The 26431-nt window shown below is 37.9% G+C and overlaps 2 protein-coding genes across 2 annotated transcripts in view; both read left to right on the top strand.

The window, feature by feature from the left end:
- DNAJB14 (DnaJ (Hsp40) homolog, subfamily B, member 14) overlaps positions 1-3428 on the top strand; it is a 71578-nt gene extending 68150 nt beyond the window's left edge. The window contains exon 8 of the mRNA XM_006893085.1: positions 2813-3428. Coding sequence (XP_006893147.1) covers positions 2813-2937 — 125 coding nt within the window. The 3' untranslated portion in view covers positions 2938-3428. The remainder of the gene's footprint in view (positions 1-2812) is intronic.
- Positions 3429-19728: 16300 nt separating this feature from the next.
- The window catches only part of LAMTOR3 (late endosomal/lysosomal adaptor, MAPK and MTOR activator 3), a 21537-nt gene continuing 14834 nt past the window's right edge, over positions 19729-26431 (top strand). Inside the window, exons 1-2 of the mRNA XM_006893084.1 lie at positions 19729-19774; positions 25080-25114. Of these exons, the coding sequence (XP_006893146.1) occupies positions 19766-19774; positions 25080-25114 (44 nt within the window). The 5' untranslated portion in view covers positions 19729-19765. The remainder of the gene's footprint in view (positions 19775-25079; positions 25115-26431) is intronic.

The raw sequence follows: 26431 nt of genomic DNA, 5'->3' as shown, positions 1-26431 counted from the left end.
CATGCACATACATAAATTAATGCCATCAAAAAAATTGACTGATGGAAGCACTTACCATTCTTTTTCGGGTTTAGAGTTAAATCTAATATCGCAATAACCCACATTGATATGTTGTTGTTGTTGTTAAGTGCCGTCGAGTCACAGGCGACTCATAGCGACCCTATGAAGGAGAGTCTTCAACGACTGGGTGCCTTTCATCTTCTCTCTAGCCATATTGATAGAAGTATTTTATAAAATACAAAGAATAATTTGAGATAATGGAGAGAATTTTAGAGTAGGAATTGGGAAAATTGTTTTGAACTCTAGACTGCCATTAATACTAGTGTGAATTCTGTCTCCTCTCAAGTTCCTCACTTTGGAAAAGTAATTTGCAAATGGATTTTACTTGTGCTTCATCAGTAAGTGAAAGGGATCCAGTTATTTAACAATTAACATAAACATATTTAATATTGTTGTTGTTCTGTTCCTTCCAGTCAACTTTGACTCACAGAGACCCTCTGAATAATGGCTCTGAACTTTGCCCTGTACTGAGTTAGTTTCACCATCTCTGACATATCTGACTCCCCTGCCACAGTCCATCTCATCTAGAGTCTTTTTCTCCTGTGTTTACTCTCTCCTCTCCCAAGCATAATGTCCTTCTCCAAGGACTGGTCCCTTCTGGCAGCAAACCCAAAGTTTGTTAGATGGAGCTTCAAAATTCTTGTCTCCAAGGACGAACTTGGCTTCAGCTTCTCCAGGCCATACCTATTTGTTCTGTAGACATCATTCTGGTACTCTGTGTTTTCAACCAACAACTGTGTGACACCAATAATGATATCTTTAGTGCTGTGGCCACTAAACTTGTATTTATGACATTTCTCTGTCTATCTATTGTTCTAGTTGGGTTTTTTTAATAATCTTCAGCAAGATTTTGCTTACATGTGATATTAGTGATATTGTTTGATAATTTCCACATTCTTTTGGATCACATTTTTTGGAAATGGAAATAAACAGGGCTGTCTTCCAGTCATTTCACCAGGTAGCTATCCTCCAGAGTTCTTGGCCCAACCTGGTGAGCACATTCAAGGCTGCATCTGTTTGCTGAAAACATATTCAATACATTTGTTAAATCCTAGCCCAGTTGATTAAGAATCATTTTAGAGATTTTTATTAATAGAATATACTTGGAAGCCTGTTTTTAATTTGCTTTTGTCTGATGCACAAAAGCCACATGTCTTCTACTTTTATCCATTGTATTCCATAAAGAAATGGATTTGTTTTTTCCTTTTTAAAATTTTGATCTTCTCTGTTTCTACTCTTTAGAACTGTGAAGTTGTTGTGAGTAAAAGGAAAAAAAACAAGGGCTATTTCCTAGAAGTATGTTTATTTTCTCATCACTTTATTAATAATAATATTCTCCAAGTAAGAAAGGAAACTCAGAAGTACTTACTGAGTACCAGTATTAAGACTCTTGGTTTTTTTTCCTCTGTTGTACTTCTTAAGTAAGGTTGTCATTATTCTTTAATTCAGAGGAACTCTGATAGTGTAATGCTTAAGAGTAAGTTACTCTGGAATGTTTGGTGGTTCAAATCCATTAGCTGCCATATGGGAGAAAGATAAGTAGCCTCCTCCTATAAAGATAAACAGCCTTGGAAACCCAGTACAGGGACACTGTGAGTTGGAGCTGACTCAGTGGCAGTGAGCTTGTTTTATTTTTTCCTTTAATTAAAGTCAACTTATAACTCAATGAGTATTTAAAAAGAAGTATTTGGAGAAGAGTACTAAATATCCCATGGACTGCCAAAAGAACACATAGATACGTCTTGGAGGAGAAGATGCACCCAGTGTGCTCCATGGAGGCAAAGATGATAAAACTTAGTCTTACATATTTGGGGCATGTTGTTAGAGGAGAGGCTGTTCATTGGAGAGGAGCATCAGCATGGAAAGATGGAGGGACAGTGAAAGAAGAAGATGTCAACCAGGTAGGTTGACACAGTGACTGCAGCAGTGGGCTCAAGTATATCAGAGATTGTGAGGATGACACAGGATAGGACAAGGTTCAGGTATGTTTTTCATAGGATCACTGTGAGTCATACTTGATGGCATCTAACAACAACACTAAACATAAACCTGAACTCACTACTATTGTTATTATTTGTAACTAATAGTGACCCTATATTGGGTTTCAGAGGTAGTAAATCTTAATGGGAAAGACAGTCCCTATTTCTCCTGCAGAGCCCTTTTGTTTAGCATTGCAGTTCACTGTGGACTACACCACCATAGCTGATAACAGGATTGGAATTTTCATATTTAAGTTTGGAATAGTTAACTTGAAACCTTGACAAAACACCATGGTAAAAAAAAAAACAACAAAACAAACACCTACTCATTCATTGCTATCAAGTTGAAACTTAATCATAGCTTACCTTCCAGTGTATTTCTGAGGCTATAGATTGAATGGAAGGAGATTGCCTATCTTTCTGAATTAAGTGGCACCTGGTATCCTTAGAACAAGAGGCTGAGATAATCCTTCCAAGAGTAATTTTTAAACTATTAAGAGAGAGGTAGAGGAAAAGGGTTCTGATGTGAAATGATAGAATTCTGTCTTTATTTCTTTTCCAGAGCACCGCTATAGGCTTCATATGGAATTTTCCTTAAAGAAAAAAAAATTATGCAAACAACTTTCAGCAGTAGGACTTTAATGTCTTTTTTTTTTAACTCAGTTAATATAAATATATTGAAAGACTTTGATGAAGTGTACCATTCAAGATTGGCAACGGGATAATATGAATTATTTAATGAGTAAAACATTTCTTTTCATTGTTATTAATAGAAACAGATATGCAATATGCAGCAAAAGTATACCGTGATGAGAGGCTTCGAAGAAAGGCTGAGGCACTGAGCATGGACAACTGTAAAGAACTGGAACGGCTAACGAGTATCTACAGAGGAGAATGAACTGGAATTTTTAATTATACCTCTTATCATACTCTTTCTTATTTTTCTGTAAGTAAGTTTAGTTTCATCATGAGAGCTGAAGAAAAAGGTTTGATATTAAAAACTAACTGAATAGTTGCTCCCTGAAATCTTGGACTCTTTATGACTTACTGGCTCCTTTAAACAGTAAGAAATGGAAAACTAAATATTTTAGTTCTACAATTATTTTCATGTTAAAAACTGTGTGGTTTCTAACTGAAAATGTCTCAAGAAAGAGGATTATCCCACTTGTAGCAATTTCCAAGTCTTAGTAATTCTCCACTTTTTCCTCTTGTAATGTAAATATTTATGGAATAATCATTTTGTGTACATACTGCTTATTGCCTTTTATTTAAAGTCTTTTAAGTGTTTAGCTCCATGAGACACTTCTACTTAAATTGATGGAATAAACATTATATGGCAATTCTACTCTTGTTAGGTGTCAAATGTGTGGAGTTTAAACAGTGAAAGTTGTTTCAGAAGGAAAGAAAAAGCATAGACTCTTTAATTTTCTGTAAAATCTTTTAGTATTACCAGTTTAGAGGGAATTGATATTTTCAAATATTGCCATTATATTTCAAAACATATATTGAGATAAATGAACTGGTATAGAGTATCAGTTTGCTATTTAATTTTATGAATTGCTAAGCCATGCATAGAAATGAAATGCTTTATTGATAGATTTTAAAGAAGTTATAAGGAAATGGCTATCTAGATATTAAATCAACAGCATCTTCAACAGTAAATTACAGATGTATCTTTTGCATTCCAGTAGTTAAAAGGCCCTTCAAATGTTCCTATCTTTGAAGGTTCCTGCATTTATGACTGATTGGACCCACTTAAATTCTCCCCTATGAAAATCTGCAGTTTCTTAGTGATAATTTAATCAGGATCCAAGAGTGAATGGATTATTTTCCAAATAAGTAGTAAGAAAAATTACTACAGAAATCAAGCTTGTGCCTTTTAACCCTATTGCCAATGACTAACCAGAAGATGTCAGTGCACTTACTTCACTAGAGCATGATCTGTTTAGCTACATGCAACAGTGAACAAGTAGAATAGTCATTTACAATAAGCCATTGTTTAAAAAGTCTGAGTTAAAATCTGTTCACCATTGAGCAATTTACTTACTTCTATAGGAATAAGCTTCTTATAATTAAATCTCTAACATAAATTAGAAAAATCATCAGGAAATTGAAGTTTTTGATGTATGTTGGAATAAAACTATTTGATTTATAACCTGTATACCATTATAATAATTAAACTCTTTTTCTTCTTAGTTAGTGGAAGAAGTACATATGCTTGGGGTTTTGTGAGAGAGAAAGAGAAACATGCACTGGCAGTGTTCTTTTGGTTTTAAGATTATTTCAGAATATAGTTAACTTTTTATTGAATAAAACTGCTACAGCAACCATTTTGCCCTTTAAAAATGTTCAGGTATCCCTTTTCAAGTGAATCTATAGAAATTCCTTATTTAAATAGGTTAAAATAAACAATATATGGTCCTAGGAAAATTGAATATTTTAATTTTTTTTAGAGATGTGATCTTTAGAAGAAATAACAATACCTAGAAGAAAATTTTCATTTTAAATATCTCCTGAAACAGTAAGGTGATTTTTTAAAAAATATCTAACTTTGGAAGTTTATATGCATCAGAAAATGTTTAAAAATTTATCCATTTATTTTTCCAGTTTTATTGGGAAATTTACATTCTGTTAGTTAATATTAGTTGAACTGAACCTTCATTATAGATTCTGCCTTTAATCCTGGCTTTGAGAGGATAGGTAGAGTTAAGTGAAGTTGTGTATCTTATACACTGCTTTTAGACAGTATTAAATTTCATTTGCATTGCTGCATTCCATTCTGTTTCACAAAATGTTAGAGAAAATGTGTTTGATAAAATTCTCAAAACTGTGTGAAATGACTTGACAGATGGAGTGAGTGTTTTATAATTTAAACCGTCTATATAGAAGTAAAATTTGGGTCCATTATGTCCTCTATATCTTAGTTCAAAGACCCAGCCAAGTGTCTTGGATTTTTGGGTTAATTCTACAAAGTAAAAGAAGCCATTAGCTATTTTGAGATGTAAGATTTTCATTTTTGCTACTCTTTTTTATGATAAAAACCCCAAGATTTAACTCTTGAGCTACATAAGCTCTGCACTTTTCATTTGATAATTTGTACTGTTCTTTTTAGTCACTACCTAAAAAGCCCTTTAATCTTTTGAACATTGCTCTATTAACTTCTCTAGCAAGTAATTTAGAAGTTTGGCAACAATTATATTTATTAATGTACATTGTTAAATCCCTTGCCTTTCACACACACACACACACACTCACCCTCACCCTCCATTGCTGTCACACACACACACACACACACACTCTCACCCTCACCCTCCATTGCTGTCTTTGTGAAGGTTTAGGGGAAAGGCAAAATAGTACCTTTTCTCCTCTTCTTGACACTATACTTCCCCAATAGATTGGTGCTAATAATTTTACTATTTGGAATATAGTTTGATCAAATATGAGAATTTAGTTCTCAGCAATGAAAATGTTCCCATTATAATCCACCTGTAAATGAAAATAATTTATCCTGGAGCATACTGCATTGGAATACTTAATTAGTATTTTTTTCATAATCATGACATTCGTATTTATGTATTGCAGTGATTTGGTACAGAAAAGTAAGTCCTTAGGTACAGTTATGCTTTTGAATTAAAATACTCTGGTTTTGTCTCGGCTCAGGTGTTCAGTGGAACAAAAATGTGGAATGCCAGCCCATACCTTAATTTCACTTTTATGGTGGTGTTTTTGGTTGTTTTTTTTTTCCCTGTTAAATCTTCAGTTTTAATATGCAGCTATTACTGAAATAAAATATGACATGTTACTATTAGTTTGTATTCCTATATCATTTTATAAAATAAATAAATCTCCCAGTTGCATATGAGGCAGTAAGATATTTCTTGAAATTGGGGCTTGAGGACCAAATGGGTTATCTTTATAGTAAAGCAGATAGTATGTGAAAAAATCTAATGGTTCAAAAAAAAGAATTTGCATTATTTGACATCTCTCTGCAAAGCTTGGGTTCAGTACTACCCATTTTACTATCTATCTCTATACTAAATGACACAAACTGAAAAGAGATTCACAGTGTTTTTTCCCCTTTCATTCCTGAACAGAAAAATTTCTGGAAATCATAAGTAAACATAGTTGTATTCTCCTTTAAATATTGGAAAAAGCCTTATATATTGCCTAGGTTGGGCTATTGCCTCATTAAAATGTATAAATTTCTCTACAAAAGGAAATGGTAGTCTTGAATAAAACTAGTGACTATTGAGTCCATCCTGACTCAGAGCAGCCCAATAGGGCACAGTAGAACAGTTCCGTAGGATTTCCAAGATGAAGAATTGTCACAGAAGCAGACTACCAACCGCTTTTCTCTCTTTGAGCTACTGGAGGGTTTGAACTGCCAACCTTTGGAGTGACAGCCAAGTGCTTTAATCATTGCACCACTATAGCTCCTCAGTCTTGAAATAACTTCCAAATATTTTTGTAATATTGATTTTTAATTACAAAGAAAAAGTAAATAGAATGAGGCTTTTCAAGCAATTCTTGCACATCCTTTAATAATTTGGTGAGCAACATAGTACTAGAATCCATACTTCTTTTTTAGTTTAATTAACATTAAATAGATATTTTCATATAAATGAAAGCATTTCTCCTGAAAACATCAACTCAGAACATACTCCTTATATTAAGGATTATGTAACCACAGTTTTTGTAGATTCCTGAGGGGTAGTTAATTCTTGTTAGTATATTATTCCTTTTAATTTAACTTAATTATCTGCTGGTGTTGGGGCCAATAGATTTGTGAATACTCTGTGGATGTGTCCATGTATAGGTAGATATATGTATTTTTCTTTCCAGCTAATACCTCAAATGTGTGATTATGTAATATATACCACACTATGTTTGCACAGAGCAGGGCTTCCATTAGCAGTGGACATTCTTATTTCTAACTTTGAAAATGAGTCCGCAGAAATTCACTGTATAAATACTTTCTGTTCATCCTTTTCCTTTTTCAGTATAGACATTCCTATTGTAAATCCTGCACTTCAAAGATAATTGCACCTACCTGTATTTAGCAATCCGGAATGATAGGAAGCAGTTAAGAAGTGTTTCTCTAAATATCTAGGTTTAACAAATTATTATTAAAAACTGTGGTTTCTGGTCTAGTTATAGCATAGCAAATGACACTTGACATGAATGGGAATGAGTCTGCTAATTTACTTTGCCATTTTACAGCACCATTCAAAGATATGCAGTGATATTGGTGTGTTTTAACCATTAGTTTCAAAATTATTATTATTTTTTTTAGTGTATGATATTACCAATGAGAAGAAACTCATTCCCAGATGTTATTTTTTAGTAAATTACTTACATTAAGAAATGCTTCTTACCTGTTGTTTTGTTTGTTTACTTTCTAATTGCCACATGAGAAAATTTCTGTATTTTAAAACCTGCAGGTAATTTTCAAGGTATGATGGAATTTTAATGGAAGCCTTGTATAATTAAATGAGTTGAAATTAGTAAAGATCTTCATCTATAGTGCATTGAAGATTATACAATTAGGTTTTAAAAATTAAATGTCTGATGTGTTAATATATTTAATGCTATATCAGACTTAAAAAAATAAAGTTTTCAGTGTGAGAATTCTGTTGAAGAAAATGGCAGATGATTTTTATGAATGTTCTGAATGATTTATGAATTTTTGTCTTTCAATCTCTGTAGTTTATCTCAATATATAATAAAAACATCTGTTCTCACTGTATGTGATTTTTAATCATGCTTTGTAGTCTTGTTTCGTTTGACTGTGTGGACCATAACAAACTGTGGCTGACTGTGAGAAGAATGGGAATCCCAGAACACTTGATCGTGCTGATGAGAAACTTATACTTGAACCAGGAGGCAGTCTTCAGAGCAGACCAAGGAAACACCGCATGGTTCAAAATTGGGAAGGGAGTATGCCAGGGATGTGTCCGGTCTCCATACCTTTTCAACATGTATGCAGGAAAGATCATCCGGAAGGTTGGGCTCTATGAGGAAAATGTGGCATCAGGATTGGTGGAACATCTGTCAACAATCTGTGTTATGCAGATGACACAACCCTGCTTGCAGAAACTGAGGAGGACCTGAAGCGCCTTCTGCAGAGTGTCAAGGACTGCAGCCTTCAATATGGATTGAGGCTCAATGTCAAGAAGACAAAGATTCTCACCACTGGGCCAATTGGCAGCATCAGGATGGATGGTGAAGAGATTGAGATTGTTCACAGCTTTAGTCTGCCTGGCTTCAAAATCAACACTCTTGGCACCAGCAGCCAGGAAATTAAAAGACGTATTGTGATGGGAAAGTCTGCTGTTAGGGACCTCTCCAAAGTACTGAAGAGCAATGGTGTGTCTCTGGAGACTAAGGTGCATCTGGTACAGGCCATGGTCTTTGCAATCACTTGTTTTGCGTCAGAGAGCTGGACAATGACCAAGGAGGATAGAAGGATAATTGACGCTTTTGAGCTTTGGTGTTGGAGAAGAGTGCTGAGGGTGCCATGGACTGCTAAGAAAACAAACAGATTCAGCCTAGAGAGGGTTAAACCAGGCTGCTCCTTGGAGGCAAGGATTCTGAGGCTTTTTCTGACATACTTTGGTCATGTTGTAAGGAGAGACTGGTCCTTGGAGAAGGACATCATGCTTGGGAGGGTGGAGGGCAGGCACAGGAGGGGAAGGCCCTCTGGGAGGTGGATTGTTTTGGTGACTGGGGCAATCGGGATGAGTGTGTTGGAGACAATGAGATTGACCCAGGACAGAGCAGAGTTTAGAGCTGTTGTACATAGGGTCGCTATGCGTCGCAGTGACTCAGCGGCACATAACAACATTATAGTCTTAATACGTCCTTATTTTATGTATTCAACCATTTAATAAATTTATGGGTACCAGCTACATTCCATGCCATGAACCAAGGAATTTATTGTTGAACCAGATAAAAATCCTAGTGAAGTTTATTAAGGAAAATAAAGTCAAATAACTCATAAAACATGTTCTGAAAGAAAATTACAAGGTACAATGAGAATATATATCTGAACGAACTAAATTTAATAAAGGAGAGTAGGAGAAGGTTTTTCTGAGAAAGTAAGCTTAAGGTTAAATCGCAAAGATGAAACATATAAAGGTGAGATGAATGCTAAAAGAGATTAATTCATACAAAGTGTGCTAAGTTGGTAAAGTCTTTAGACCTTTAAGGAACTGAAAACAGACTTGTATACTTATGGTGCAAAAAAGCCAGATTATAGACTATAAATTGAAAACTAAGGTAAGAGCCAGACCCGATAAGGTCATTTAGACCATGATAATTTTATTCTAAGTCAGTGGAAAATTTTGGAGTATTTTTAAGTTAAGGAATTATGTGATCATATTTGCTATTTTGTAACATTACTTTAGTTGCCCTATGGAGAAGACTTAAGGGCAGAGTGAACATGAAGAAGTTAGGTTCTTATTAAGAGAATAATAATCATGACTTGAATTGAAGAATGAATATGTTGTTGTTATGTGCCATCGAGTCGCTTGCATCTCATAGCGACCCTATGTACAATAGCCCTAAACTCCGCTCTGTCCTGTGCCAATTGCACCATCTCTGATACACCCATCCCAATTGCCCCAGTGACTGAATCAGTCTACCTCATAGAGGTCCTTCCTCTCCTGTGCTGTCCGTCCACCCTACCAAGCATGATGTCCCTCTCCAACGACCGGTCCCTCCTTACAAAATATCCAAAGTATGTTAGATGGAGCCTCAGAATCCTTGCCTCCAAGGAGCTGCCTGGTTTGACCCTTTCCAGGATGAATCTGTTTGTTTTCCTAGCAGTCCATGGTACCCTCAATACTCTTCTCCAGCACCACAGCTCAAAGGCATCAAGTCTCCTGCTATCATCCTTAGTCATTGTCTAACTCTCTGATGCATAATAATTGATTACAAAGACCATGGCCTGTATCAGACACACTTTAGTCTCCAGAGACACACCATTGCTCTTCAGTACATTTGAGAGTTTCCTAACAGCAGACTTTCCCATGGCAATACATCATAATTTTCCTGGCTCCTGGTGCCAAGAGTGTTGACTGTGGAGCCAAGCAAACTAAAGCTGTGAAAAATCTCAATCTCTTCACCATCCATCCTGATGCTGCCAATTGGCCCAGTGGTGAGAATCTTTGTATTCTTGACATTGAGCCTCAATCTATATTTGAGGCTGCAGTCCTTGACCCTCAGCAGCAAGCGCTTCAGGTCCTCCTCAGTTTCAGAAAGTAGGGTTGTGTTATCTGCATAACGCAGATTGCTGATAGATCTTCCACCAATCTTGACCCCACATTCCTCCTCATAGAGCCCAGCCTTCCGGATAATCTGTTCTGCATGTGGGTTGAAAAGCTATGGAGATAGAACACATCCTGGCGCATGCCCTTCCCAGTTTTGCACCCCCAAAGAATGAATATAGCTACGTAAATTATGTTGAGAGATATGTTGTTGTTGTTGTCGTTGTTTGGTACTGTCAGATTGGAACTAACCCATACCTGATCCTTCAGTGGGTTTTTAGAGGCACAAGAGGAGATTAAATCACATGGGAGAAGATTGTCCATCTTGCTCCTGAGAAGCAACTGATGGATTCAAACTGCATGCCTCTGGGTTGGCAGCACAGCTCCTTACAACTAGGGCACAAGAGCTCCCTGAAACATATATAAGAGATAAAATCAAGAGAATGCTGACTTATTGGATTTGCAATGAATGAAGATTGCTGTTAAAAACAAGGCTAACATTTTCCAAAATTACGTCTATTAGCAGGAGTAGGAAGGGGAAAAGGTGATGACTGGAGGAAAATATGGTTCTAAAGAGAAGTTTTATTACAGTTTTTCATTCTGATATATAAGAGCATATAGATGGGGGGTGGGTGGCAGGGGGTGATACCATTACCTGATATGGCTAGAGGATAAAGAGTCCATCACAAAAGCAGAAAAGATGGCTTTTGCTTAAAGAAAAGGAATATACACAAGGTGGGTGCAAATACAAGAAGATTTGTAGTATTGGTAGCAGTGTGTCACATTTCACATTTTTGTAATGAATGCATGTACAGTGGAGGAAGGGAATGATAAGGAGAGACATAGAATGAAGGGTTTTTTTAGAATAAAGTTTAAAGGAATTCTTTTCACTGAGTTATCTAGCTAATGAAAAGGAATTGCAATAGGTTTCAGATTGGTGACATAATTTACAATTTTTTAGTTGTAGAATATTTGTCCAACCTGATCTAGCAGGTAGGTAGCACAGGAAAAAAAAAACAAAACAAAAAAAATTTGTTCATCCAAATTCTAAATTCTCCCGGCTGAAGGGGAACTCTGTTATTCTAATCCTTAGGGAGTTGCACTGCTAACCCAAAGATAACACCTCTCAGGAAGTTAAAATTCACTAAAAGCTCCAGTGGATAAAGATAGGTAACCTCCTGATGTGCAATTTAAAACCTTGGAAAACCTGCTGAGCTCAGCTGTGAGTAAGGCAATATATATAATGAAAGAAGGTGAGTTGGAGAATTTGAGATATTGGCAAGGAAATGATTTCACTGATGGGATATGGGATGTAGTCCAGTGATTGGGACAAGTAAAGATGGCCTAATGAACAGATGGAAAAGTGTTTAGATTTTTGAATTCTTGATTTTTGAATACTTTCATGGGAGCTGTACAACGAACTTGGCAAGTTAGGCGATTGAATATGGGGAATGTTTAAGAATAATTTCTGTGGTGATAGCTTAAATCTAGGGTATGATGATACTAGCTGTTAGTATAGAAGAGAAAGATACTGCTTGTACCTATTTAATTGTATTCACTGTGAGCCAAGCTTCAAATTACAGCCAGAATCAACATTAGCAAGTTATTTTCCCAACTTAGATTAAGTGATAAAGTAATTTGCATTTTTATGTATTAGAGTGTATAAGTAACACTTTCCTCACCGTATGAGTTTGTACCAACTAGAATTTTCTCACAGATAATGGAGCCATTCTAAACCCTGAGTCTCCAAATTTCCGGGATCTCTTAGCTTAACCTGATTAATTAATATTTATGCAGACAGTTATATATTGTTTACTTTTTCCACAATACCCATATCCTAGAAAAAAAATGGAGCCAACTCTTGTTAATATTTTATCAGAAATTAATAGAATCATGACTACATTAGAATTGCATGAATACAATAGAAGAGTACTCACTTTCCTCTAGGAGTGTGCCATCAAGCCAGAACTGACTAATAGCTGACCCTGCAGTGAGTTTTTAGAGGCAATATTGTGCAGGAGGACATTGCCCATTTTACTTCTTATTCCTGTGGAACAGCTGGTGGATTTGAGTTTGAAGTTCAACTCCTTACCCCTAGAACACCAGTGCCAGTATAGTAGTAGAGAAACTTCCTTTAAAGGCTGGGTTGCAGAATGGTACTAGCTCATTCAAAAACTAAACCTATTGAAGTCAATTGAACAAATTCATAACAACCCTTGAAGGAGTAATGGAGTTTCAAGACTGTAGTGTTTACAGAAGCCAAATTGCCACATCTTTTTTTCCTCCCCAGAATTAAGTTTAAACCTCCAACCTTCACACTAGTAGCTGAGTGTTGTAACCACTGCACCACCTGGGTGTCTTTGTTTCAGTGTTGTTCTGTGTAGTCCAGTTAGCTCTGACTCATAGTGACTCTGTACAACAGAACAAAAACCTGTCCAGTTCTGTCCCAGCCTCACAATCTCTGCTGAGCTTAAGTCCATTGTTGCAGTCACTGTCTCAGTTCACCTTGTTGAGAGTCTTACTCTATTTCACTGACCCTCCACTTGTCCAAGCCTGATGGTGTTCTTCAGGCCCTGGCACCTCCTGATAAAATGCTCAGTATGTAAGATGAAGTCATAGCATCCTTGCTGGTGAGGAGCACTCTGACTTCTCTTCATCTAACATCAATTGTCTACTTGTCACTCCATGGGACACTCAGTATTCTTTACACTGCGATTCAAAACATTAATTGTTCTTCAGTCTTTCTAAGTCTTTGCCCAGTCAAATTTTCACATACATATGAAATAATTGAAAATGCCATAGCATGAGTCATTTTAGTCTTTTAGCATAGCATTTTAGTCTTTAAAAGGACATCCTTAAAAAAAGTGTGTGTGTGTGTGTGTGTGTGTGTATATATACATACACACACACACACACATACATATATGTATATGTACATATATAAAGAGAGAGAGATCCTTGTTCTTTAGCACTTTGAAGAGGGTCTATTGTGCTGTAGCCAACTCGCATTATTCCTGAGGGAGAAAAGATGGCTATGGTTAAATTATGCACAGACAAGTTAATAGAAGTTATGTTATTCCTGAAAAATATTACCAAGTGTTTAATCCAATTTGGAGAGAGAGAGATGATACATAGATAGATACATAGATATGTAATGGCAGCTACAGGAGTCCTAGTGGCATAGTGTGCTATTTGCTGGACTGGTAAACAAAAAGTCGTACCAACCAACCACTCCAAGGGAAAAGGATAAGGGTCTTTCTTCACATTAAGGTTTACATCTGAAACTCATTGAGTCAACCCAACAGCAGTGAACTTGGTTTTTGTGTGGCAATTAATATGTAATTTTAAAGGTTGATTTTTGCTAAAGGAAAAAAAAAAGTAACTGGTTCTTGGTTACATTATTAAATTACTTGATTAGATCCCATGTAGAAAGATAAAATCTTTAGAAAGTATTTCAAAGGACACATTTTGTATTCCAAATTAGCTATGTCTGCTTAAAAATATAATTTGTTTCTTATGCTTTTGACTTCAGTATGCCACTCCTCATCTGTTAGTTTACCGTACTGTGGTAGCTTATGTGATGTCGGAAGCTATGCTACCAGTGTTTCAAAAGCCAACAGGCTCACCCATGGTGGACAGGTTTTGGCACAGCTTGCAAACTTAAGACACAATCTTTACACTGGACTGGCCATGTATTTCAATAATAGGCCTTCAAAAAGCCTATGTATAACAGCCATACCTTGTCTGATATGTTGTTGTTAGGTGCAGTTGAGTCAAATACAATTCATAGCGACTCTGTGAGCAATAGATCTGAACGTTGTCCTGTATTATCCTCCTCATCTCTGACACAGTTGAGCCCATTGCTGCAATCACTCTAGCAATTCATCTTATTGAGGGTCTTTCCCTCTTTTACTGACCCTCCACCTTTCCAAGCATGACATGATCCTCTTAACAACCTGATGAATATCCCATGGACTGCCAAAAGAACAGACAGATATGTCTTGGAGAAAGTGCAGCCAGAATGCTTCTTGGAGGCAAAGAGGATAACACTTTGTCTCACATACTTTTAATGATAATAGTGCTGGAAAAGCAAGCCACTCAAGTTGGAAGTTACTCAGTACTGGAGAAGAGCTGCTTCATCAAAGTAGAATCCATAATAATAATGAGTATAGAGCAAAACTTTTAACTGAATAAAAGACCTTCATTCCCTGATGTAACAACTGTAAACATTCATAACTGGAGCATGGGATGTACAAATGAGAATCTAGGAAAATTGGAAGTTGTGAAAAAACAGTGACATGCAAAAGGATCAATATTCTATTAGCTGAAATGACCTGGTATTAACCATGTTGAATTAGGCCCATAATATTGTATACTATGCTAGGAATGACAAATTGAAGAGGACTGGTGTTTCATTAATCTTCAAAAAGGTCTATCCAAAGGCCAGAGGAGTTGAGGTAACATCATGGACATCATCCATGAAGAAAGCGAAAGGTCATTGAAAAGACAGGAAAGTCAGGGAAAGATGAAAATGTATGTCAAAAGACCTCCAAAACTTGCTCTTGAATGGATTGGTGTTTGAGATAAGTAGAGAGTGATACGGAAGTGTGGGGGCCATGTCTAATCTCAAGAACTGGTTTTGTGTTATTGATGTTGTTGGGGACAGTTCCTCTTTCTAAAGTTCATAGAGGTCAGATGCAGCAATTGCTCTTTTTACAAATATCCTAGCTGCACTGAAGGCATGAGCAAATCCCCCCCAACAGACTCCCAAATTTGGTGGAATTGCCAGTGTCAGATGGATCTTGCTGAAAGCAAAGAATACCAGAGGAATGTCTGTGTTTTATTGACTATGCAATGGCATTTAACTGTGCATTACAACCAATTATAGCTAACCTTGCAAAGAATGGGAATCTCAATCTACAACCAGGAATGAATGGGACCTTCTAAGAATCAAATCCCTATGCACATCCAAAAACTTCGACAGGGTAAAAAGAGAAGCCACAGACTGGGAAAAAAGTATTTGGTAATGACATGTCAGATAAGGGACTTATGTCCAGAATTTATAAAACACTTGAGTGCCACAACAAGATAAAGGTAAATAATCCAATTGATAAATCGGCACAGGATATGAATAGACACTTCACCAAAGAAGATATTCAGATGGCTAACAAGCACATGAAGAAATGTTCAAAATCCCTAGCTCTAAGAGAAATGCAAATCAAAACTATGAGATATCATCTCACCCCAGTCAGAATAGCAAAATTTAACAGAACAGCAAGCCACAAATGCTGGTGAGGTTGTGGAGAAACTGGAACCCTTATTCACTGTTGGTGGAAGTGTTAAATGGTGCAACCACTGTGGAAGGCATTTATGGAACTTTCTCAAAAAGTTGCAAATAGAGATACCATTTGACCCAGCAATTCCACTATTGGGAATATACCCTAAAGAGACCATAACTGACACCCAAGCAGATATATGTACACCCGTGTTTATTGTGGCTTTGTTCACAATAGCAAGGAGGTGGAAACAACCTAAGTGCCCATCAACAAACAAATGGATAGAGAAGCTGTGACATATTCACACAATGGAATACTGTGCTGCATTGAAAAAAACAAGGAACTCATGCAGTATTATTCAAAATGGGTGACCGTGGAAGACATTATGCTGAGTGAAGTAGCTCAGTCACAAAAAGACCAATACTGCATAGTGCGAGGTTGTAAAACAGGACATCGGGGTCAGGGGGAGAGTGAGAAAGATGGGTTCAATAATGTATATACTGCATTGAAACAGATGAGGGAGAAAACTGTTTAAAGGGATATGTGATTAGGTATTTTTGTCATGACAGGAGTCCAGAGCGAAGACTGCATAGTGGAGTGGACCTGGGGGGAGGGATTGTAAAACAATGAAAGAATTTTACTTTTTCAAGAGGGGAGTGTAGTAGGTGGGTGGGGAGCGTTGGGAGGGAAGAAAAGTGCAACAATGAATGAATGGGAGGAAAAAAGAATGTAGGGTAATTTTTAAATTACATATTTTTTATTTTTTTTAAAAAAAGAATGGGAATCCCAGAACACTTGATTGTGTTTTATATGAAACTTATACTTGGACCAGGAAGCAGTGGTCAGAGTAGAGCAAAGAAATACTGCATGGTTCAAAATCAGGAAAACAATGCATCAGGGATGCATCCTGTGTCCATAACTTTTCCATCTAAATACGGAAAAGATCATTTGAGAGGTTGGACTTAATGAGGAATGTGGCATCAGGATTTGTGGAAGACTCAACAACCTGTGTTATGCAGATGACACAACCTTGCTCACTGAAACTGATAAGGACTTGATAAGGATTTCTGCATTTGCTGCAGAAGGTAAGGGACTGTAGTCTTCAGTATGGATTGAAACGCAACATTAAGAAAACATCTCACCACGGGACCAATTAACAGCACCATGATAGATGGAGAAGAGATTGAGGTTGTTAACAACTTCAGCTTGCTTGGCTCCACAATAAACACTCTTGGCACCAGCAGTCCAGAAATCAAAAGATGAATTGCAGTGGGGAAACCTGCTGCCAAGAACCTCTCTAGAGTGCTGAAGAACAATGGTGTCAGTCTGGAGACTAAGGTGCACCTGATTCTAACCATGGGCTTTGCAATTACTTGGTGTGCATCAGAACTGGAGAGTAACTAGAATTAACAGAAGAATTGATACCTTTGAGTTTTGGTGCTGGAGAAGATTGTTGAACATACTGTGGACTACCAAGAGAACAAACAGGTTTATCCTGGAGAGGGTGAAACTAGTTTGCTCCTTGGAGGCAAGGATTTTGAAGCTCCATATCACAAACTTGTTGAAAGTGAAGAGGACTTGAAGTTGCTTGATGCAGAAGATCAAAGACTACCGCCTTTAATGTAAATTACATCTCAACATCAGGAAAACAAAGATCCTTGCCACTAGGCAAATAGGCAACATCATCATAGGTAGATAAAAGGATTTTGATAGTTGTAATAAAGTAAAATAGCTGAACAGAAATTTTCAAAGAACAGCTCAAGATGGCAAAACAAAGTATTATAATAAAAAGTGGAAAAACCTGGAGTTAGAAACCAAAACGGAAGAGCATGCTTGGCACTTCAGAGTAAAGAACTGAAGAAATGTCAAGCCTTGAGTTAGAATACTGAAGAATTCTATAGGGAAAATGAATGATGCAGGAAGCAAGCATCAAAAGAAGATGGAAGGCACAGTCACTATACCAAAAAGAAATGATTGACACGGATCCATGTCAGGTTATTGTTTGGTGCTGACAAGCTGGGTATGCACTCATTGCCACCCAATGAACAACAAATCTGAACCCTCTCCTATCCTTTATTATGTTATTTCAAACATTCTAAAGCCATTGCAGCAGTCATATGGTCAGTGCATCTGGCCGAGGGTATTCCTTTCTTTTGCTAACCCTGTACCTTTACAAGCACGATAACTCTCTCCAAGGAAGAGCCTCTCCTAACAATATGCCCAAAGTATGTGAAATAAAGCTTTGTCATCTTTGCCTCCAAGGAACCCTAGTTGAACTTTCCCCAAGATATATGTTCTTTTGGCAGCCCATTCAGTACTTTTCTCTTGCACTACAGTTCAAAGACTTCAGTTCTTCCGCCATCCTTATTCAGTGTCCAGCTCTTGGATGCATAGTGATTGAAAAGACCATGGTCTGAATCAGATGCACCTTGATCTTTACACTGACACCACTGCTCCTCAATAATTTGGAAAGATTCCTAACTGAAGGTTTTCCCAGTGGAATACATCTCCTTATCTATTGACTGCTGGTACCAAGGGTGTTAATTGTGGATTCTTGGATGTGTTCATTTGTCTATGCCAAACAAATTTGTAACACAGTTGGCCAGCCAACTTCAAAGTTGTTTTATGCCAGTGAGCTAACTATTCAAAGTGATCCTATAAACAACTACTCTGAACTTTAATCTATCCTGTGCCATCCTCAGGATCTATGATATGCCTGAACCCATCGTTACAGTCATATGTCAATTCATCTTGTTCAGGGTCTTCCTGTCTTTCTCTGATTCTCCACCTTTCCCAGTATGATGACTTTTTTCCTTCTGACAACATGCCCCAAATTTGTGAGACTATTTTACCATCCTTGCCTCTAAGGAGCTCCCTAGTTGCACTTTCTTCAAGATAGACTTGCTTGTTCTTTTGGCAATCCATGGGATATTTAGTATTATTCAGCAGCTTCACAATTTTAAGGTTCCAGTGATTTAGCAATCCATGGGATACTTAGTATTATTCATCAGCTTCACAATTTTAAGGTTCCATTGACTCTTTAGTCATACTTTCACATGAATAGGAAGCAACGGAAAAATATGGCAAGTTATGGCTCTAAGGAAAAAAAAAATAGGGGGGAGAGGGAGAGGAAGAGGAGGGGAGAGAGACAGAGAAAATGCTTCTTATAAATCCACGTGCTTAGGGCCAGTGAGGATATGTGCATACCTTAAAAGAAGCAGGCGCTCAGGTGGCTGAGAGCATTCCAGAAAGCCCACACCTTGGGATTCAATCTATACAAAACCTTAAAGAAAGAACATCTAGGGAGGACCGCGACCATAGCAAAGAGCCTAGGAAACTGGAATCAGAAACCTTCATGAACCCGGATTTTCTAATCCCACACAAGAAATCTGGCGCTTGCTGTTCAATTTGTAACGCCCTTCCTCCTTTACGCTTTTTATCTAGCTACAGACCCAAAAAAGTAACCACGTTCATTGCACGTTCATATGCACGTTCACTGCACAAACAAAAAGGGTCTTCTTGCACAACACCTGCAAAACCTGGAGTGGGGGTGAAGTGTGTGTGTGTGTGCACTTTAGGACCCAGGGATCTCTTCGGGATTGTCAACAATCCAAGTCCGCCAGGCCAGCGGCGAGGAGCGGAACCACCGGGAGGCTGCGCACTCTTGGGTTTCCGCCGGTCCTCCCCGGAAGTCCTGCGTCTGAGGCGTATGTAGTGCTTCCTGAAGCGGCTGCAAGTCATGTGACAGGTGTTGCAGTGTAACCTGACTCTGAGGTTGTCCCTCAAGTGACAGCCCAGAAAGTCCTGGCATCCCGGGGAAAAAGCCCAGGTAACTGACCCCACTCTGCCGAGCAGACAGGTTTGTGTCAGAGGATAGAGGGAGGGTTGCTGGATAGGGAAACTGGCGAGAAGAGGGCGCCCCTTCTACCTCTGGGACTCAGACGTGGGGCGTGGGGTGTGGAATGGGTAAAGAAGACATTCTTGCTGCCTTTCTAGATTGGGGACTTCTTGACTCCTTTGGACTCCCTGGTTCGAGTCCGAGAGCTACGGAATCGGGCTTGACCCGGATGAGGGCTGAACCGGCTTTTAGGCTGTGGGTGGATAAAGCGTCTTTGAGGAAATAGTCACCAGGGGTTTCTCTTCCAGGTGTGAACATTGATCCTGCGGGAGTAGGGGGTTCATCATGGCGGATGTGAGTTGACACTTCCACACCTGACAATGAAGAGGGTGGGGAGTTTGGCTGCTGGGTGGGAAGAGGTAGAACTTCCCAAGTAGAGATTTTTGTTTTATGTTCCTCCTCCTTACTTTATCCCCCACTAGGGTCTGGAGAGGGAGAGTAAAACGATTGGATTTGCTAACTTTTGAGTTTCTGCCTAGATTGTGGATAGAGGGAAAACACAGATACTTGAGAGTGAGAAACTTGTATTCTCACATCCCACTCATTCGGATATAAGAGACTCTAAATTTACCGTTTGAATTCCTCACTTTTTGGTCAGTAGAGTTTGCGTATTGAATCTCTTTATTAAATCGTCACTATGCCCCACACGGCATTATTATAACAATTTGAGATTTCATTTTTTTTTCACAGCAATGAAACCAACATTCCAAATTCAAGGAAATTCTATTAGTTCCTGTAAATTACAATAGATTACTAAGATTAATGTTCATATTCTACATTCTGTTGCTATTTTACTGGATATTCTTCTAAACATTGAACATGCATTAGTTTACTAAATCTTTGTAATAGCGCTTAGGAAGTACATACTATTATTGTTGATAGTTTATGAATGAGAATGCTGAGCACGCAGAGATCAAGTAATTTACCCATAGTTACATAGCTAGTTAAGTGGTGAAGTCCATAACCAATGCAGTCTTGTCTCCAAAGTCTTAAGCATCACATTAAATAGTTATATGTAATGATCTTTCAACATTAATTAAAAGCAATTTTTTTAGGTTCAAATATCATATACTTAAGAGATTTAAGAACTTTTTATGCCTTGACCAACCCTTTTTAAGGAACCTTTCATTATATTTTTAAAATCTTCCTTATATATTCTTTAGCCTAATTCAAATCATGAACTATTGTTTATCTGTCTTGCAAAAGTTTCTGTGAGGAGATCTAAGGGGAAAAAAGGGAGAATACATGATTAATTGTAATTCTTTAAGGGGCCTTATTTTTAAAGTCAAGTAGTTTTAAGTCATCTTGGGTATGCATACGTAGCAATAGTGTGAATGTTTAAAAGAAAGGAGAATTGTGTATGATTTCTGTCTCTCAGAAAAGACTGTTTAGAATATTTGATAGTTGAGATTTAGTTCTAAAGAATGAGAAGTTTGCTTTTAAAAAAAACAAAAATAAAGTTAAGATTGAATGGAAAAGATTTCTAGTAGAGTGAGTAGCATAAGTGCAGTCAGACAGATTAGCCAGAAATGAAGAAGTGTCCTCAGAGGGACTCTCAGTGGCTCAGCTTTGTTGAACTGAAGATAAGTGAAGGAAGTGGTGGAGACTCAGCTGTGAAATTTGACTTAGTACATGTTGTACAAATCCTCAGATGTCTAAAGAATTTGTACATAATCCTGTAAATAGCGAGACATTAAGACTTGGCTCACTCAGAATCATCCAAGACATCAACATCTTTAATGCTTCCCAAATGATTTTTGCAGAAAAGTTGATAAATCACTAAAATAAGTCTTTAGAGAAGGCAAATGAAGTGATTGACATTGTCTAGTGTTAGATTTAAAAATATAAGAAAGCAGGATACTATTTGAGAGATTAGTGAAACACAAATAATAGCATAAAAACAACATGGAAACTGTTTTTTCAACAGTGGAAAAAGAGGAAATGGTCCATTTTATTTGGCAAATGATTTAATTAAAAGTGGCAAGTATGAATTGGCATTAAATCTCACTCTAGATTTCAAACCTCATGATTAATGCCCTTAGTGGACACAAGAAGAAATTAAAGAAATGTGGATTCAGGGGAAACAGGATGTTTACTGTGTGTGTACAAGTGTGCTTAACATGAGAGCAAAAAATTGGCAGTTATATATTCATTCTGATTAGAAAAAAAAGAAGAAAAAGTTGTGAAGAACAGATATGTATGTGTTTCATCTACACAGAGGTCATGAGAGGGTATAATAGGACAAAATAAAATAGTTTTGTCTTTTTAGTTCTGATTACAATTTAGTGTAGTACCTAGAAAGGAGCTCTGGTGGTGTACTGAGCTACTAAATAAAAGGTCAGTTCAGAGCCCTCAGCCATCTACTCCAGAGGAGAACGTTCTGTTAAACAACTGCCAAAAAGATTTACAGACTTATAAACCTCATTGTGCTCTTGTGCTCTGTCTTATGATATTGTTAAATACCATCAAGTCAACTACAACTCAGCATATTTGATCCTTGCCCTATCCTGCACCTCACGCTCTCTAATATGCTTAACTGTATTGTTACGGTCACTGTGTCAATTCATCCTGTTAAAAGTCTTCCTTTGTTTCTCTGACCCTCTTCTTTTCCCCACCATGGTATCCTTTTCCAAGGACTGGTTCTTCCTGACAACATTCCTGAAAGCATATGAGACAAAGTTTCACCAGCATTGCCCCTAAGGAGGAGCACCCTGTTTGTGCTTCCTCCCAATTAGACTTGTTCTTTTGGAAGTTTATGGAATATTCAGTACTCTGCCACCACAACTCACAAGCATCAATTCTTTCTCTGTCATCCTTATTGCCCAATTTTCAGATGCATAGGAAGTAATTGTAAAGCTTTGACTTATATCAGATGCACCTTAGCCTTTAAACTGGTACTGTTTCTCTTTAGCGCTTTGGAGAGGTTCTTAACAGGAGACCCTATAGGGTCACTCAAAACATTCTTCATTGCCATCATACTGGAACCAACTAATAGCTGTTCTGCCTCTGGTTTTTTGAGAGCGTAAATCATACAAAGATTACTCATCTTTCTCTTAAGAGCTGCTGAACTGCTAGAGAGGTATGACCTTTGAGTTAACAGTGCAACTCCCCATGGACTATGCCACCAGAGCTTGTATGATCACTGTTGTTTGTGCCATTGAATCAACTACAACTCATAGCAACCCTGTGAACATCAGATCTTACCGCATCCCTATCCTGTGCCAGCTGCACCATCACCTTTTGTTACAGTTACTATGTCAGTCTGTCTTGTTGAGGGCCTTCCTCTCTTATGTTGACTCTTCACTTTCTCAGCATGATGTTCTTTTCCAAGAACTGACCCCTTCTGACAACATGTTCACATTAGTGAGACAGAGCTTTGCCATACTTTCCTTTAAGGAGCACCCTGATTGTGCTTTCTCAAAAACATTGTTCTTTTGACAGTCTGTGGATGTTCAGAACTCTCCTCCAACACTACAGTTTAAAGGCATCAATTCTTTTTTTATCATCCTTATTTATTGTCCAGCTTCCAGATGCATAGTAAGTTATTGAAAAGACCATGACTCAGAAGAATAGCAATCCCAGAACAGTTGATCGTGTTAATGCAAAACCTATACTTGGACAGTCGTCAGAACACAGCAAGGAAACACTGTACAGTTCAGAATTGGGAAGGGCGTACACCAGGGATCTGTCCTGTCTCCATACCTTTTCAACCTATATGCAGAACAAATTATCCAGGAGGCTGGGCTCTATGAGGAGAAGTGTGGTGTGAGGATTGGTGGAAGATCCATCACCAATCTGTGTTATGTAGCTGACACAACCCTGCATGCTGAAACTGAGGAAGACTTTAAGCACTTGCTGCAGAGGGTCAAGGACTGCAGCCTTCAATATGGATTGAGGCTCAATATCAAGAAGACAAAGATTCTCACCACTGGACCAATTGGCAGCATCAGGATGGATGGTGAAGAGACTGAGATTGTTCACAGCTTTAGTTTGCTTGGCTCCACACTCATGGCACCAGCAGCCAAGAAATTAAAAGACATATTGCGATGGGAAAGTCTGCCGTTAGAGACCTCTCCAAAGTACTGAGGAGCAATGGTGTTATTCTGGAGACTAAGGTGCGTCTGATACAGGCCATAGTCTTTGCTATCACTTGTTATGTGTCAGAGTATTGGACAATGACTAAGGAGGATAGAAGGAGAATTGATGCCTTTGAGCTGTGGTGCTGGAGAAGAGTATTGAGGGTACCATGGACTGCTAGGAAAACAAACAGGTTCATTCTGGAGAGGGTTAAACTGGGCAGTTCTTTAGAGGCAAGGATTCTGAGGCTTCGTCTAACATACTTTGGACATGTTTTAAGGAGGGACCAGTCCTTGGAGAGGGACATCATACTTGATAGGGTGGAGGGACAGTGCAAGAGGGGAAGACCCTCTGTGAGTTGGATTGATTCAGTGACTGGGGTAATCAGAGTGAGTGTGTCGGAGACAGTGAGATTGGCACAGGACAGGGCAGGGTTTAAGGCTGTTGTACATAGGGTCGCTATGAGTCACAAGTGACTCAACGGCATATAACAACAAAAACAACATCAATCTTTAAATTGACATTGTTGCTCTTCAGCTTTTTTGAGAGGTCCTTGACAGATTTTCCCAGTACAAGTATGTATCTTTTGATTTCTTGACCAGCAGTCAATTGTGGATACAATTATGATGACATTGTTGGCATTTGATCTTTTCTCCATCTCTCGTGTTGTCTATTGTTCCGGTAGTGAGGATGTTTATTTTCTTGATACTGAGATGTAATCCATAGTGAAGGCTGTGGTCTTAGATACTCTGTCACAAACATTTTAAGTTCTCCTCATTAAGAGTTGAAATTCATGCCCTAGCACTGGGTGTGGATTGGGAGCTTTCAGATTGTGAAAATAGTGTACTTACTGCTAACTGAGAAGTTAGAGGATCAAGACAACCCGGAGGGACCTCAGAAGAGAAGACTGATGGTCTATTTCCAAAACAAATGACCGTCCATTGAAAACATGCCGAGTACAATTCTCAGAACTTACTGTAAGGCAGTTGGTTTTGTTTTGCTTTGTGTTTTGGTTTAATTAATGTTTGATGCTAAATATGTATATTTTTACTTACTTATATGCATGGGAATATCGTTAGAAGTCATGTTAGAAAATTTTATGTATGGATATGGAAAGATGGTAATATATTCTCGTTTGAACTTGACAGTTGCAAGAGGATGTAAAATAGTATGGAGACTGTAATCTAATTTTACAACTAAAAGTGTATTTTGATCCCCATTTCCATGTATTCCATTCACTTTATATTCATATTCTCAGTGAACCCAATAACAATCCCATAAAGTGAGCGAGCACTGTGAGTATATCCACTTTACAAATCATGAAAATGAGACTCAGAGAAAATGTTAACTTCCTTTAATTTTATAATTAATAAATGTCAAACTCAGAAAGAGAAAGGTAAAATGCAGTCAAGAAGAGTTGCGAATACGATTTGCAGTTTTGATGTTAGATAGAAAGATATCTAGAAAATTTGTGGTAGGTATATTATTAAAATCTTTTTAAATATTTTTTTCCCTCTTTTAGGACCTGAAGAGATTCCTGTATAAAAAATTACCAAGGTAACAATGAATTTCTTGTAGAATAAATTTTGCTTTCTAGAATGTAGGTGGTATTTTTTTTCTATTTAGACTGCTACTATTTAGCCCTCTTGAATTCCAACCTGTAACTTTAGATGTTATGTTTGAGTTTTCAGATAGGTAATATGAAGAGTGAAATAAGTTTATGTTTGAGTTTTCAGATAGGTAATATGAACTGTGAAATAAGTCACCTGACTTTTCTAAGTCTAGATAGGTGGAGGGTGGGAATTCAGATTTCTTGGCACTTTAAGGTTCTTTCAGGTGTATGCTGTGTAATGAGTACAGACAGGTTTGAGGTGACCAACTCTGACTTCAGTGAACTCCACAAGGGGGAACAGTCTCTATCAACAGCATCCACAGTACAGATCTGATTCTTATGAGGTCATTTATGCCCTCCATGCTTTCACATCTACTTCTGCTAATACAACACTGGACCCTCTTGAGGACTCTCACTGCATTAGTAACGCCTCCACTAGTCCATGGCAGTGGCATCACAGAACTCGCTCAGGGTGGCAACAGGATATATTTCTTCAGTTAGGATAACTTCTCAGCTGTGCTCACAAGGCTGGCCTCACAACTCTAGGTCAGTGTTACAAAGTTCTCTTAAGCTTGACACTTAAAATATCTCTCCAAGAGTCCTCCAGCCAGTTTTGGCAAAGGCCCCCTACTTTAACTCAGTGGGTTGGTAAGTCACAAGTCACCTCTGTTTCAGACCAGTCTCTGGTCCTCCACTGCTGCTCTCAGTCTTAGTCAGTTATGCAGACAGCTCTGGCCTCTAGGATGCACGCCATATTCTCTGCTTCTTGCTGGTGGTGAGATTTCCATTTTCTGCTGCAGATCATGCTTAGCTGAAATCTGGTTGGGTAGCAAGGCTGACTAATCCTCTCACCGATAGTCTTCACACACATTAGACTTGTTTCTACCCAGCCATGTGGTAAAAATCAAAGGCAGCAGACTAGGAAACCTATTTTGAATAATAAACCTACTATACACAGAAGAATTTAATGAAACAACATATGAGCAAGAGCCTATGGTGATGAAGGCAGAAGTTCAAGCTGCTTTGAAGGAACTAGCAAAAAATAAGACCCCAGGAATAAATGGCATCCCAATTGAGATATTTCAGCTAACAGATGCTACCCTGGACATGCTCACCAAGTTGTGCCAAGAAATCTGGAAAACAACCACTTGGCCAACTGACTGGAAGAGATCTATATTTGTTCCCATCCCAAAGAAGGGTGACTCAACAGAGTGTGGAAACTGTAGAACAGTATCATTAATTTCACATGCAAGCAAGATTCT

The sequence above is a fragment of the Elephantulus edwardii genome, unplaced genomic scaffold (assembly GCF_000299155.1).
Source record: "Elephantulus edwardii isolate Elephantulus edwardi_28Jun2011 unplaced genomic scaffold, EleEdw1.0 scaffold00122, whole genome shotgun sequence".
Taxonomy (NCBI): domain Eukaryota; kingdom Metazoa; phylum Chordata; class Mammalia; order Macroscelidea; family Macroscelididae; genus Elephantulus; species Elephantulus edwardii.
Note: the sequence above shows the minus strand (reverse complement) of the source record. Positions and strands in the feature narration are given on the sequence as shown.